Source organism: Marmota flaviventris, chromosome 6 (assembly GCF_047511675.1).
Source record: "Marmota flaviventris isolate mMarFla1 chromosome 6, mMarFla1.hap1, whole genome shotgun sequence".
Taxonomy (NCBI): Eukaryota; Metazoa; Chordata; class Mammalia; order Rodentia; family Sciuridae; genus Marmota; species Marmota flaviventris.
Window position 1 is genome coordinate 26612468 of NC_092503.1, and position 14195 is coordinate 26626662.

At 39.4% G+C, this 14195-nt stretch overlaps 1 protein-coding gene across 1 annotated transcript in view; it reads right to left on the minus strand.

Annotated features, from left to right (window-relative positions):
• Nucleotides 1–14195, minus strand: part of Arfgef3 (ARFGEF family member 3) — a 159832-nt gene that overhangs the window by 90980 nt on the left and 54657 nt on the right. Inside the window, exon 5 of the mRNA XM_027938466.2 lies at nt 5526–5594. Coding sequence (XP_027794267.2) covers nt 5526–5594 — 69 coding nt within the window. The remainder of the gene's footprint in view (nt 1–5525; nt 5595–14195) is intronic.

Here is a 14195-nt window from a genome sequence, read left to right on the forward strand (position 1 = left end):
GGGCAAATGCTATTCCTCTGAGCTACACCCCCAGGTCCAAAGAGTAAGTTTTTTAAAAAAGTTTATCTCTTATAGAGTGTTTAATGTTTCAAAGGTGCATTTGAAACTTAATACTATATTTGGAAGTTGATCTAGATGAATTCATTTTATAGTTAAAAAAGAGAAGTTACTCAGTATTTATTTTCATAAAACTATTTGGGACATGTGAAATTTATTTTCTCAAATGATTATGATTATATTGGATCTGAAGGGACGCTAACTTATACAAACATAGAAAAAAATGGTGTTTTAATCCCCAAAGGGCTTCTGCTTTGGCATGTGAGGGAATAATTTAAAAACCTTGAAAATACTTCTAAATGAGGGCACTTGCACTCAGACGAAACCAAATTCTACCTAATCTGGAACACTAGTACCATTTGTACCTCCCAATTTAACAGTTTCCTTTATAGCTTACATTTTCCAAGAAATCTTTGTAACTGTTGATCTTTAACCACTGACATAAATTTAAGGAGAAATTTTAAGCCTTAAAAGCATTGAAGATGAAAGAGCAACTATTTTGAGAGCCCAACTATATACTTAATATAAATTCTCTTGAATACTGAGCCATGCACACTAGACAGTCTTCCTTAAAAAAATACATCAGTCACTTCAGCCCATGTAAGAAAGCACACATGAGGACTCAGACTTTATATAACACAGTGTTATAAAGAAACAAGAACTTGGCAAATGCCAAGCATATTTTTGAGGTTTAATGCCACCACTACAGGGATAACATTGAACATGACTTTGTAGGAGGCATGTTTACTAGCTTGAAAAAATATAATTATCTTAGAGGTTCATTCTGCCTAACTTGGGAATATACATACTGAGTATGATAAAGATATATTCTGTTAAATAAAAATCACCGCTTGTTGATAATATCCTATCTGTAGATACTTAGGATGAAGCACTTCATCAGCTTTCCTGGAATTTTCTGAAGCAGTTTCTTAAACTTGCTGCAGTAATCACAAATTGGTCAACTAGGAAGGCTCACAGAAATAGAACTTCCATTTGAAACCTGAACGCTGCTATATTTAAGATCAGAGGTTTTTCACTATAAGAGGGTTTTCCCTAAGGGCAGGACTAAGATGAGCACATAGGATAAGAGAAACCAAGAGGATCCCAGTTCAAAGGTAGACTAGTTTCTTTAAAAAGGAGCTCAGGGTTTCTTTTTTTAGTCCCCCCAAATTGTTCTGCCTCCCCCTACCTTTGCTTTCATAATGCAAACTTAGCAACTGAAAAGCTTCAGGCCTATACCTCTGCCTGAGCCTAGGTGCAAAGAAACAAGGGAAATACCTGGTGAAAAGCCACAGGCCCCTGATTGCCAGGGAATGCACGGTGACACAGGGCAGTGAGCAGGGTCATAAGGTACATTTTGATCATTTCATGCATTTGTGGATGTCCAGCTTTACGACATGCTAAACACAACTGAGAGCAAAAACACAGATGGTTAATGAAGCCAAACCAACCACAAAAGCAGAAGGGGGAAAAAAAAAGACAAGACCCAGTCCACAGGCATACATAAGCAAGAGTCATCAGGTAAGCGAACTGATAAATAAGAGTACTGGGTCAAACCCATGGTGGATTGCTATATTATTGAATATTAAGTGGCAAATGAAACAAAGTTGATATTTAATATATATTGGCTAATGCCTCAAGAGGAATTTACTGAGCTTTGGGAAACACATGTCTTTCACTTTGTTGAACTATACATGTACCTTCTCTTTGCTACTCAACAGGGGTCAGTGTCATTGCTGTGTTAAAATAGTGCATAATACTGAGTCCTAGTTTCCATAAAGAGAAGAGGTAGGGTATTTCCAATTGTAAAACAAAATGATGAAAAATAGCTTATGGTTTCAAAGATGAGAAAGGATCAGAGATTAAGATAACAAGACAGCAAAAGAAATGCCTTCTATATAGAGAAGACCACATAGGCTGGTTGATCACATGAGAACCACAGAAAATTTTGGTGACCACCGTAAGTCTAAACTCTGTGATGAATTATGGTGACAACACAGTTGCCAGGCCATTTCTTATCTTCTCTGAAAAAGGTCTCCTTCCTAACAGGTGAATAGCTATAACAGGTGGGTACATTCAAGAGGTACTTCATCAGATGGGTACACACACACACACACACACACACACAGGGAACTGAAGTTATATCATCCCTGTGAAATGTGTGTATAAGTAAGTCTGATTACCATCTGGGTAGGAAAGCTTGTTTGTATTCCTTTTGGATTTCAATCTGAAAATGTCTTAAAATGCTAGTCATACATGGAAAACTCTGATTGCAACTTTTCTTCTCCTCGTGGTAGGTCTTGAACTGCAATGTTTTTAAGCTCACCAGAGTTGCAAGTAGAACTACTAGTAACCTCCAGACCCTCTGCTGGTAAGATAATGCTCAGAAAAGATAAATGATCAATGTGCAAAAATGCCTTAAAAAGTGGCATATTCCTAATAGAGACTTAAATCTATGGTAACCAAACAGTAAAATGCATCTACACTTCAGCCTCATATGTAAAAACACCACATAAGCATTATCTCATAAGTACCTCCAGAAAGGTCTATAGGGAATATGCCTCCTAAAAACTCCAGTTGGTTGCCAATATTATTGTTCCAAGATTCTACTAGCATTTTGTAAGAATGAGGGCAGCCAGAGGACAGTATAGCATAGTGGTTTAACAGCATATGTTTGCAATATAAAGTCTGGATTTGAATGTCTTGGGCAAGCAAATTAACCTTACTTTGTTTAGGATTCTTTATTTAGCTGGGTTGTGGTGGAGATTAAAAAAAATCATGCATACACACCTTCAATATATAATAGATATAATATATGTGTGTGTGTGGGGGGGTGTGTGTGTGTGTGTATGTGTGTGGGGTACTACTTACTGCCATGCCCTACGGACTCTATGACTAATAGCTATTCTTATTAATCAGTGTTTTGAAATTGACAAGATAGATGGATGAAAGAAAGCAGGGAAAAAGGGAGGACTCTAAAAATATAAATCTTAGAGAAAAAACAATGTTCTTCGAATCAGTTCTGCCTGGCTCTGACAGCATGCCATAGAAACAAAGACTGAGAGTTTCTAGGAGTTGGTAAGATGAAACCAGCAAATACACATTTATAGATTGGGTTTTCTGTTTTACAGAAATCCCATAGAAGAATCTTTAGTAGGCCCAAAGCCATCCCAAATCCATCTTCTAATTAGCTTGGGAGAGCTTTCGGCTATGACTCCATCTTTTCCTTTACCCCCAAACCTTGGAACTTTGTATATCCAAAGCTTTTTCCTATTTTAGGTATCTGTCCCTGGAAAACTCAACTGCTAATGTGGACAGCAAAGAAGGAGTCTTAATAATGATTGTTCAGGAAATTGATCAGACACTACTTGGATATTGTTGGATAGTTCATAATTGTCCACTTAAAAATTTGATATTTCTTTTTCTCCCTGCAGCACAGAAGGTGCTCTTCTGAAAAAGTTTCCCAAGTATAGTTTAATTAAACAAGTTAAAGTCAGACACACTCACGAAGCTGCCTTCTTATTTACATTTTGAGAGCCTAATGATCCTTTTATAGTTTTAGCAGGACCTTGGGGAAATAGCCTCATTTTTCATACTTAAGTACACATTCCATTTCCCGATCAGCAGGTTTCAGGGTAAACACTCTGCTGGAGTAAATTGTCAACGTATACCAAGGTGAGAAGGAACAGCTAGATTCTGCCTGAATTTCCAGAGGGGTTTTCAATGGCTTGTTTTAAGGTGTCTTTATAAAATTTTCCCCAACTATGTTGTTTTTTTTTTAAAGGCAAACATATAACATATACCATGTGTCTGGACCTGTAGGAACAACTTTTTACTTGGATTGTAGATTTCATGTCTAATTGGAACACCCACACCACCAAAACAGGTGTATTTATCTTTTCTTTTACAGACAGCAAACACAAGGTTGTTCAGGCAACACAGGGGTAAGGGAGAACAGGGTTCACACCAAACTGTAGGGCTAGGGCTCCAGAGCCCATTCTTTTTACTACCACAGTTGAGTGCCTTTATCTGTAATCTCCATCTTAGGCTAAGAGTTTTTCTTGGTGGTTGTTTTCCTTTTCTGGTTTTGTTAGAGACCGTTGTGTTTTGATGATCTATCCTGCTGAATCCTCTTGTGGCTTCTTGACACCTTCAGGGAAATTTCACTTGTGTTGGCCCTGGCTCTGTGTGTCCACTGCTCAAGATTTACACATTTTGCCTCAGATTCCATTCAGAAGCTGATTTCTGTGAGGACAACAGAATCTTCTCCAGCTCTGCAGGAGTGGCACAAAGCTCCCTGGCAGCCCTCCCCTCCTGAAGGCCCCATGACTCTTTGATGTCCCCACTCCTGGTCACCAAGGGCAGGGCAGCACGTGGCATTTCCCCATCTTACTTCAGGATAAGCCTCTTTCATGCTAATCCTACTTCTTGCTGTTTTTGGAAACTACATTGTCCTGTGACAAGCAAATAAGAACACTCTCAGTATCTCTTAAAATTCAACTGAAAACAATTACTGATAACTATTTTATTCATTGCTTTTTATGGAGTAAAATATACATGTGCTAAGGAAAATGTGTCTTTATAGATATATATAGTTGGAAACCAGCAGCCAATTGGCTGCTGCTTCTCTTTTGATAGACACATAAATTTCCACATGCTCAAGAGTAATTTTCATGTAATTTCACTTTTTAATACGATAGGATAACGTAAAAAGCACATATATCTGCTCATAAAAATACTACTCATGTGTGTTGGTCATTGGACTTTCCTTTTCTCCATGATTTCAGAATTCAGAGAATGATTGCCTCTTTGTGATCTGACTATGTACTGTCGCCAGAAAAAACAAGTCCCGAAGACAATCTTTTCAAGAAGTGGAAGGAAAATTATTCTAAGCCTAGTAAAATTCAGCTTTGAAATGATGATGTTTCCAAAAGCCACAGGCATTTGCCAGACATCCCAGAAGCCAAGTTTCCTGTTGGACATGTTCTTGGGCATGGTGGAAGACATGTGCAACCCTATTCTACAGCGGACTGAGAAGAAGGCTTTTTGATGTCAGCTACAAAAGGCATCCATCAGGGGTTAGGAGACAGTAGTGGGATTCAATCAATGAACATCTCTATAAATCTCATACTTAGTGTCTTTAAAAAAAAAAAAGCAAATGCTTTGTAATTCATCTTAGGAAAAATAGACCAAGAAAGCAATAAGCTTGGCTGTAGCAGATTTGGAGGACCCAGTAGTGTTATTTCCATGGTTAAAGCTTCAAGTTAAGCAAACTCAAGCGCACGTTTATGAGAAAGCACAGTGGGCCACAGAGCATGCAGTCTGCAGAGCAATTCCTTCCTAGAAATTCCCCACAGTGATCAGAGCAGGGCTCGCCCCATTTCTGGGGCTCAGCCCCATCCCAATGTTTAGCCCAATGAGAGATAAAGCAGCCATGAGCAGGCATTACAAACACAAGTGGCACTCACCTCCGCGATCTTCAGCACAGCGCTCCCATTCAGGTCAAAGGTCGGGGTGTAGGTGATGCACAGTAACACCTGCAACTCACAGGAGGTGAGGGAAGAAGGAAGACATGGGGTCAAAACAGAGAAGGGAATGTTGTTTCACAGGCCATTTGCAGTCCCAGCTTGATGATTCGTCTGCTCTGTCTAATGCTTCTTTCTAACCTACCCACTGCTCTCCAACCAGTGGTCACTTCGCGTCTAATAAAAGAAAGATGAGACTTCCAGCATAAAAGCTGTAAGCCTCTCACCCCAGGAATGAATCCTGTAAGACTGGCCAGAAACAGGCAGCCAAGCGTCTGTCCAATAGCAATCAAAGTAAAAAAAAAGATCAGAGCGATCAGGAAAAAAATAACCAGGCCCACTGCTAGGCTGTCACATGACTTGTCTCCATTGATATATATATATATATATATTGTGGATATCTTTATTTTATTTATTTATTTTTATGTGGTGCTGAGGATTGAATCCAGTGCTGGGTGAGAGCTCTTCCACTGAGCCACACCCTCAGACCTTCATTGACATTTTTAATAAATGTTATTATGATTGTTTCTATCTTACTAAGAAGAAAATGGAAACTCAAAATGATTAAAGAATTTGCCCAAGATCATACAGGTAACAAACCATGGAACCGAGATTTGAACTCAAAACATCTGACTGTGCTGAGCCACTAGGCAACACTCTCTCTACCTTTCCCTAGACTCAAATATTACTATAATTTTTCCGTTCTGTCCCCTTTCCAAATTCCATGGGATTAGTACGTCTTTTATGCCTCTCTTCTCTTCTATAATTACCTCTAGAACGCTGCATGGGGTTTTCTGATTTCCCAGTCCAGTTTTTCCTTAGTCCCCAGAATACATAGACAATAATTGATGATATTTGCAAGATCTTGAAAGAACATTGAAAATATTGCCTTCAACTTACAGAGCTATTAAGGAACAGATCAATAAAACCCATGGCATTTAAGGATTGCTTCTGATTTTGTAGGTACAAATCCAGACTCTCCCCACCCCTACCACCCTCCATTTGGCTCCTGACTTCTCTTGTTGAAGGAATCAACATGGGATGCTGGTGTCTGCTCCTTCATCTGAACCACGCCTCCATCAACACCATGCCCTGCCTGCAGCTTAGCCCTGGGAGGGGGTGGGCAGCCTTCCCAGGATTCTTTTCCTCTGGTTTAACTCAAGAAAGAGCACAGAAGCCTCACAAATTACCTAATACAAGATATACACTTAATCAGTATGCCAGCAAGCAACTGTCTGATGTAGAAAAAATATCTCTTAGTCTTAGCCATAAGCTAGCCAGCCCTAGGGAACAGTCACAAATAGATATAACTAAAGAAGGAAAAAAGATATTTTTTGCTGGTGTGAGTCCCTAGGATAGATAACTTAATAGTAGGTCCATCCCTCAGTTTTTTTGATTCTTAAGGTGCTGTATATTCAAGAGCTGGCCCAGATGAAAATCAGCTCAGTGGCCAAGAGACAGGTACTGTGGGAACAGCTGCCCTTTAGACTCATGAGAAATGAATTTCTTTTGTCCAGTAACAATCTTTGGGAGCTGGGATTTGGCAGACAGGAGGGATGAAAGTGGGGATCAAAGGGTCACCAAGACCTAATCTAGGCTTGGAGGAAGGCTCCACCTTCTATGTCTCTGTAGTATGAAGGGACAGTGCCTTTGCTTAAACCCCCCTCTTGGTCTCTTCCTGTGCTAGCTCCTCTGGGGCTCATGTGATGGCTTCTTTCAGGCTTCAACCCAGATGCCATCCCCTCAGAGAGCCTTCGCTGATCAACCCTCCTAAAGTGGCCTGTCACACCTCCTTGTTTCATTTGCTTCAGGGTGTGCCTCAGACTCATAAATTGCTTGTTCATTTACTAAGCACAAACTTCCTGTTGGACTTGCACATTTGCTGGGCCTGGGGAAGGCCCTCGGGATTCTCTCATCGGATGCTTTCTTATTTCAATTTTTTTGCTACATTGCATAGTTTCCCTTTTTTTATTCTTTGAATGCCATATTTATGCCAGGGGGTGGGAAGGCATGAAAGAATGGCCGTGGTGGTTTATGGAGGTCACTTGGTCCATCTGGTCTCTTGATTTGTAAAGCGCTGGTGACAGAGCCTGGCAACTGGAGACACTTTACAATAAGAAGACAACGACGGCAAATATTTTTCTGAACTGGCTAATTATTAACGTCACTTATGGGACACAGATGGGCTTTCTGCCTTTTATCTCCCATGTGCTCATACAAGGGGTACAGAAAGTAATTTCAGAAAGACATTTTCAAAGTGTGACCCAGTTTTCTGTGATCAAGAGCTGCATTTTGGCAATGGTGGCTAGAGACATAGGAACAGGGCCTATAGTTTTAAGTCTTCATGAGGAGGCCATGTTGGCAGTATTCAGTAATCAAGGGATCAAAGAACCTCAAAGGAACATAGGAAGCCCTACTCTTTGGGTGGCAGGGAAGCCCAGTGAGTGTAGAAGGAGGGGCTCCAGACACAGTGCACATGAAGCTGCAGGTCCCTCATTTACCCGCCAGCCAACAGTGACCAAGGTTGAAGAAAGATTTTGCACTCTGAGTGTTCAACTACCAATATTCCAAGACTCACTGAGCTATGTGGAAAAAAACTAAAACCAGAAAATAACAAAAGGAAGTGAAACACATTAATGAAGTCTTAAGCTGGAGTGGTTTATGGTGGGGAAAGCACAGCATGTTTTAATTACAGAGCTGATGGTGTCTGTGGCCCCCCATGACTCACAAGATACATAAAAGGCACAGTGTCTGGCCAGGATAATGCAGCAGATAGCAACAACTTATCAAAAATGATAAATAGAGATACTGTTAATGCTCCCAATGCCTAGCAAGCATTAATCCACTGGATTAAAACACAGATGGGGTGTTGGAAACATAGGATAACAAAAAATTAATTTAAAATCTGACTTTCACTGTCTAATGTGTGGGCAAAAAGTTTAAATTAATATTCTGAGCATGTTGGCTCCAAAGAAAACTGATGCACCTAAATACTGAGGGAAATTCCATTAAAAATATGTTTCCTAGGGTCATTAAAGCATATTGACAAAGTTATTGCTGAGCAGCAGAAACTTGAGTGACAGCATCTTGCAACTGGGCTTACTGGCACCACCTTCATAAATGAGCTTAGAGGAGAATAGAGAAAACAGGGGCAAAGCTTTCCACGAAAAGGGAAGGATTATTATGATTACAAAAAGTTCCAAATCATTTTTAAAAACCCAATCATTGAATAGTTATTATGTGCAAGAAGCATCCTTTGATTAAAGATGTGTCTAGAAACCCTGAGTAAAAACAAAAAAGGATTAGAATTAAACTATAAAGGAAAAAAGTGAACTGGACTTATTGCAAGAACGGGGAGCAATGATAAGAATCTAGAAAACATGGTCATTTTAGGAACAGAGGGATGAGGATAATGGTGAGGAGTGTAAGATCACAGTTGTGCTCTTCTGAGTGGGAACATCCTGGATTAATCCTCTCCCAAGGGCATGTCATGGTCATGACCAGGGTTTTTCCATGAATCAAGAAAACTGTTCTGGAAATCTGAATGTCAGATACAGGTTGTGTGATTGGCTAAAGGCAGTTCCTGCAATCATATAAGGTAATACAGGTTGATCATCTATAGCCTAGAAATCTGAAATGCTCCCAAATCCAAAACTTTTTGAGTGCAGCACTCAAAAGTTTTCGGAGCATTTCAGATTAGGGATTCTCAACTGGTAAAGTCCACATAAATATTTCAAACTCTGAAAAAACTTGGAAATCTGAAATACTTCTGGTTCCAAATGTTTTGGATAAGGGATCTTCAACCTGTAATAAGGGAGTTTCAGGTGACCTGGTTGGGGCAATTCTGATCTGGTAAGCCCCCCATTCAGAATGCTCAGCAAGCTAGCAGGACTTCATTCTGAATGGGGAGAAAAATTAACACAAGCATACAGCGGTGAGCCACAGAACATCTTCAATGAAGGCTATGGAACATTTCCCCACCTAACTTTTCCTGTTAAGATCTGCTGAAGATCTGTCTTTTGCACACACCATCATGAAGGGGAACTTGTATGACATTGATGAGTCAAAAAACTAATCTCTGTTAAGATTCCAAATGCATCCTCCACAAGACCATTTACACGATATTCAGGAGTAAAGATGTGATACATGAAGTTACTAGGTAGCAACTGCATGTCCACTTACCATCTACCTGTGGTCTCCATTGTTCAGGCATTCTTGATTCATTCAACATGTATTTATTGAGGTGGGACTAGAAGTTAGATCCAGTACTAGGTGTTGGGCATTGTTAACGGTTTGGATCTGGAATGTCACTCAAAGGCTCATGTATTGAAGACTTGGTCCCCAGTGCTACAGTGTTCAGAGATGGGGCCCTCAGGAAGGTGACTGGGTTGTGAGGGCTCTACATCATTAATAGATCAGTCCATTGATGGATTCATAATGTGATGGCATTATTGGGAAGTAGTAGAAACTATAGGAGGTGGGACCCAGTTGGAGTAAGTACGGCATTGAGGTCATGTCTTGGAAGGATCTCTTGTCCCTTGCCCCTTTTTCTCCGCTCCCTGTCTGCCGTGAGGTGAGCATCTTTCCTCTACCACACCCTTCCACCATGATGTTCTGCTTTACCTCAGGCTTGAGCAACGGAAACACTTGACCATGGACTAAAACCTCTGAAAATGTTAGCCCAAATAAATCATTTATTTTTCTCAGGTGTTTTGTCATAGTGAGGAAAAATTAACATAGGCATACAGTGGTGAGCCAAAAGACACAATTCCTAGTCTTACAGAGCAAACATCTCGTGTGAAGATAGTCTTAAAATAAGTGACTATAATAAGTTGTGATGAACAACTGCTTGGGAAAACACAATGTACTCTGAAAAGGTATATTGGGGCCTAACGTGTAATACACAAGTTGTAACGCTGTGGTAACACATAAAATAAATTAATTAAACCCAGGAAAGAAGGCAAAGGTACTGCCAAAAAATGAGCTTCTGGGGACGTAATCTATGCCTAAGGCACATGACGGACACAGAGGCATATTGAAGGAGTAAAAAATAGTTTTTCTCCTCTTTCTTGAACTATTAAAATTATCTTAATTTATTCACAAGTGCTTCTTGGAGTGATTGTGGTTTCATTTTTCACAATACCAGACGTCATTTGTAAGTTAAACCAAACAAAATAAACTACTAGAGCAAAGGAAATTAGCTACGAATGTGAGTGCAGGCCACAGAAAGCCTTGAACTCTCCTTGTGCTTGGAGATGATAATGCCGTGCACATTTCCAATCCCAGCCCTGGCTCTGGCTGAGAGTGTAGCTTTGTTACTTAAACTGTTTCTAATCCTATTTTCTTCTCTTCTCACTTCTCCCTTAACAAGCTGTCATAGCTCTTACTCCTAACTAGAGGCATGGAAAATCCATTTTTTAAGTCAATGTGTCCTCACATTTCAATCCTTCAGTTTATAAACATCACAAATTAATATAATTGTCCCTTGGTATCCAAGGGGATTAGTTCCAGGACCTCAAACAGACATCAAAATCACTGGATGCTCAAATCCCCTATATAAGATGGTGTAGTATTTGCACATGACCTATCCATATTCTCTCAAATACTTCATATAATTTCTAGATGACTTACAATGCCTAATACAATGTAGCTATATAAATAGATGTTTGGGTAACAATGACAAGAAAAAAAATATGTTCATGTTAAGCACAGATACAATTTTTTTTTCTGAACATTTTCAACTGGTTGAATCTGCAGATATTAAAGTTGAAGTATGGTAATTGTGCACCTCTTTGTCTCTTTCCTATTAAATTATAAACCCTTGTCTTTGAATGTTTTTATTTTAATCCTACACATAGTTTATGATACACTGTTGGTAACAAAAATATATCTACTGAGCATTAGGGCTTGAATCTTAAACGCACCCAAAAGGCTCTTGAGTTGAAGGCTTGGTCACCAGTCTTAGGAACTACTGGGAAATGGTAGAAACTTTAGGAGGTAGGGCCTAGTTGCAAGAAACTTAAATCACTGGTGACATGTCCTTGAAAAAAAAGAATATTGAGGACATGGCCTTTTCCTATTTCCCAGCAGCCATGGAATGACAGTTTTGTTCTACCATAGGCTCCCACCATCACATACCATAGGCATCCACCTCATCACATGCCCAAAAGTGACAGATCTGGCTGACCACAGACTGAAACCTCTGAAACTGAGAGTCAAAATAAATCTCTTCTTTTTGTAAGTGGATTTTCTCAGGCATTTTGTCACAGCAATGGAAAGCTGACTAGCAGTAATCAAGTTAATGAAAATAAAGTCTAAAAAAAAATGTTCAATGAGTTGGATTTTCTTCCCCCTAATTTAACATATAACAAGCTCCTTTACATGGAATCTCTCAGACTTTTAAGAAATCAAATTGCATTAATATGCATAATCTTCCCTCTTCTTTTCCCTTCCAGAATGGGAGTGTCATCTCAAATAATCTCTATCCATATAACCATGCAATTCTGGGTGATTTTAGAATTGATGCTTATGAACATGATCAATCAAGTTTGTAAAGACAGAGTTTTTAAAGAGCTAGAGTCAACTTGATTCTCTATATGTAAAAATTTAATAATTATAATGGGTTTCTAAAATATCCAAATCATAAACTCCATCTATTAGGACAGAAGATAACTTATCAATTCAGCTAAATAGTAAGGTACTTTCTATAGACTGTGGGATCAGAGCTAATGGTTAGGGCCTTAAATATAACTAAGTGGATAACTGATATGTAATAATTTTTAAAAAATCTTCTGTTAAGATAGAGAGCTGTAATTCAACAGTATTAAATATGAGATCCTTCTTTAGAAACCAGCAATATATATGATGATACACTCTTCTGTTACTAAAGACAGCAATTATCCTAGCTTAAGTTATACAGAGAGGATCTATAAATGGAAAAAAAGAGAGAGATTTAGAAGAAACTCATGATATCTCTAATGCTCTTGTTCATAATTTGAGTGAGTTCAGAGGTGTTCATTTTCTCATTAAGCTACACATACTATTTTCTATTAACTAGAACCAAAATGAAAGCTAGTGATGACCCTGTACCATGCACAGTTCTAAGCACTTCTTTTATTTTTAGCTCCTTTAAGACTCATGGCAACCCCAAGAGGTATGCACCAATATTATTCACATTTTGCAGATCAGAACATTCAGGCTACAACACAGAGAGTAAGTTCCCAAGACCACCAGGCCTTCTAGATGCAGAAGCTGTGCTCCTACCACTTTGCTACCAAACATTTTGAAAAGAGGAAAAAGGAACAAGAAATCTAAAAAGGTGATGGAGTTCAAGGACTGTCTCACAGGACAGGCACACTGTGGCCTCTCCCTCTCTAGCAGACCTGCTGGCCCTATGAAATTCCTCAACGAATACTGATCAACTGGGGGAGATGTCTATTCTCTCGGTATGTTTTGTCATTCTTCAGAAGCTGTAAAGCTTGCCCTGGTCTTGTCACTAGTTCAGACCCCTAAGCCTGGAAAGTTATCTTCTCATCCCAAACTGCATATTTGAAGGCCAGATCAATTCCCAGCCCTCTACAAAGCCTTTCCAGAAAAATCTAAGTGGCTGTAAAAGCAATTCTGCTCCAGAGATTTTAAGCCTGTTCTCAAATTAAACCACCCCAACTTCAATTTACTTACAAAAAGGATTTAGGAGGTTATTTCAATTCTAAAATAAAATCTGTATTGATCTTTCTCATTTCTGAACTCATATAGGTTATTATCTGTAATCATAATTTATTTTCTGTTGTTTGTTGTTTTTCCTGGTGGGCCACTAAAAACTACCATGTGTTCCCTTCTCCTCTCCATTAGTCAATAACTAAATTAGCAAGTAATTAGTACACCATGTGCCAACTACTCTGCTAGGCACCAAAGGGAGAAAAACAGCAGTAATAGTATATCATTAGTTTTACTTACTAACTACTGACATTTTCCAGTCATGCCTGAGTTAAAAGTTTAGGAATAACTAGTTGTGGTTTAGGAATAACAATGTGTGGTTTCCCTGAATGGGCCACTGCAAGGGAATCTATTAGGCCTGGGCTAACCTCATAACCACCTGAACACAACTTCATTGCTTCCCTCTGAGAAAAGTACAATGAGAACAGAGCAGGAGGCGGCAGAAGGGATAATGTGCCAGCTGCCTCTGGCTGCGGGGAAATAAGCCAGACTATGATTCTCATGTGATAAGTGCCATGGCAGATAGCCAGTTGTCTTTTCATCACTGTTGCCTCCTGTTTCAGGATCAGAAATCTGGGCACATGGTTGCCTAAAGTAAAGACTACATTTCCCAGACTTCCCTGCAACTGAGTTTGCCATGTGACCAAGTTCTGCCAATTGAAGATAAGCAAAAATGTCCTCCCCTTTCCTGTTCCTTTTATTGGTTGCCTAGAAGGCAGATGTGTTGGCTGAGTATGTGAAGCCACTGTGGACTATCAGGTGGAAGAAAAATAGCCAAAAAATGAAGGTCTAATAATGTGGTTTAGCTAGTACTGACCTAAATTGATATGAAAGAAAGATAAAACTCTGCCTTGTTTCTGCTAAGATGAATCCTAATACTGCAATCCTCTCTCCCTC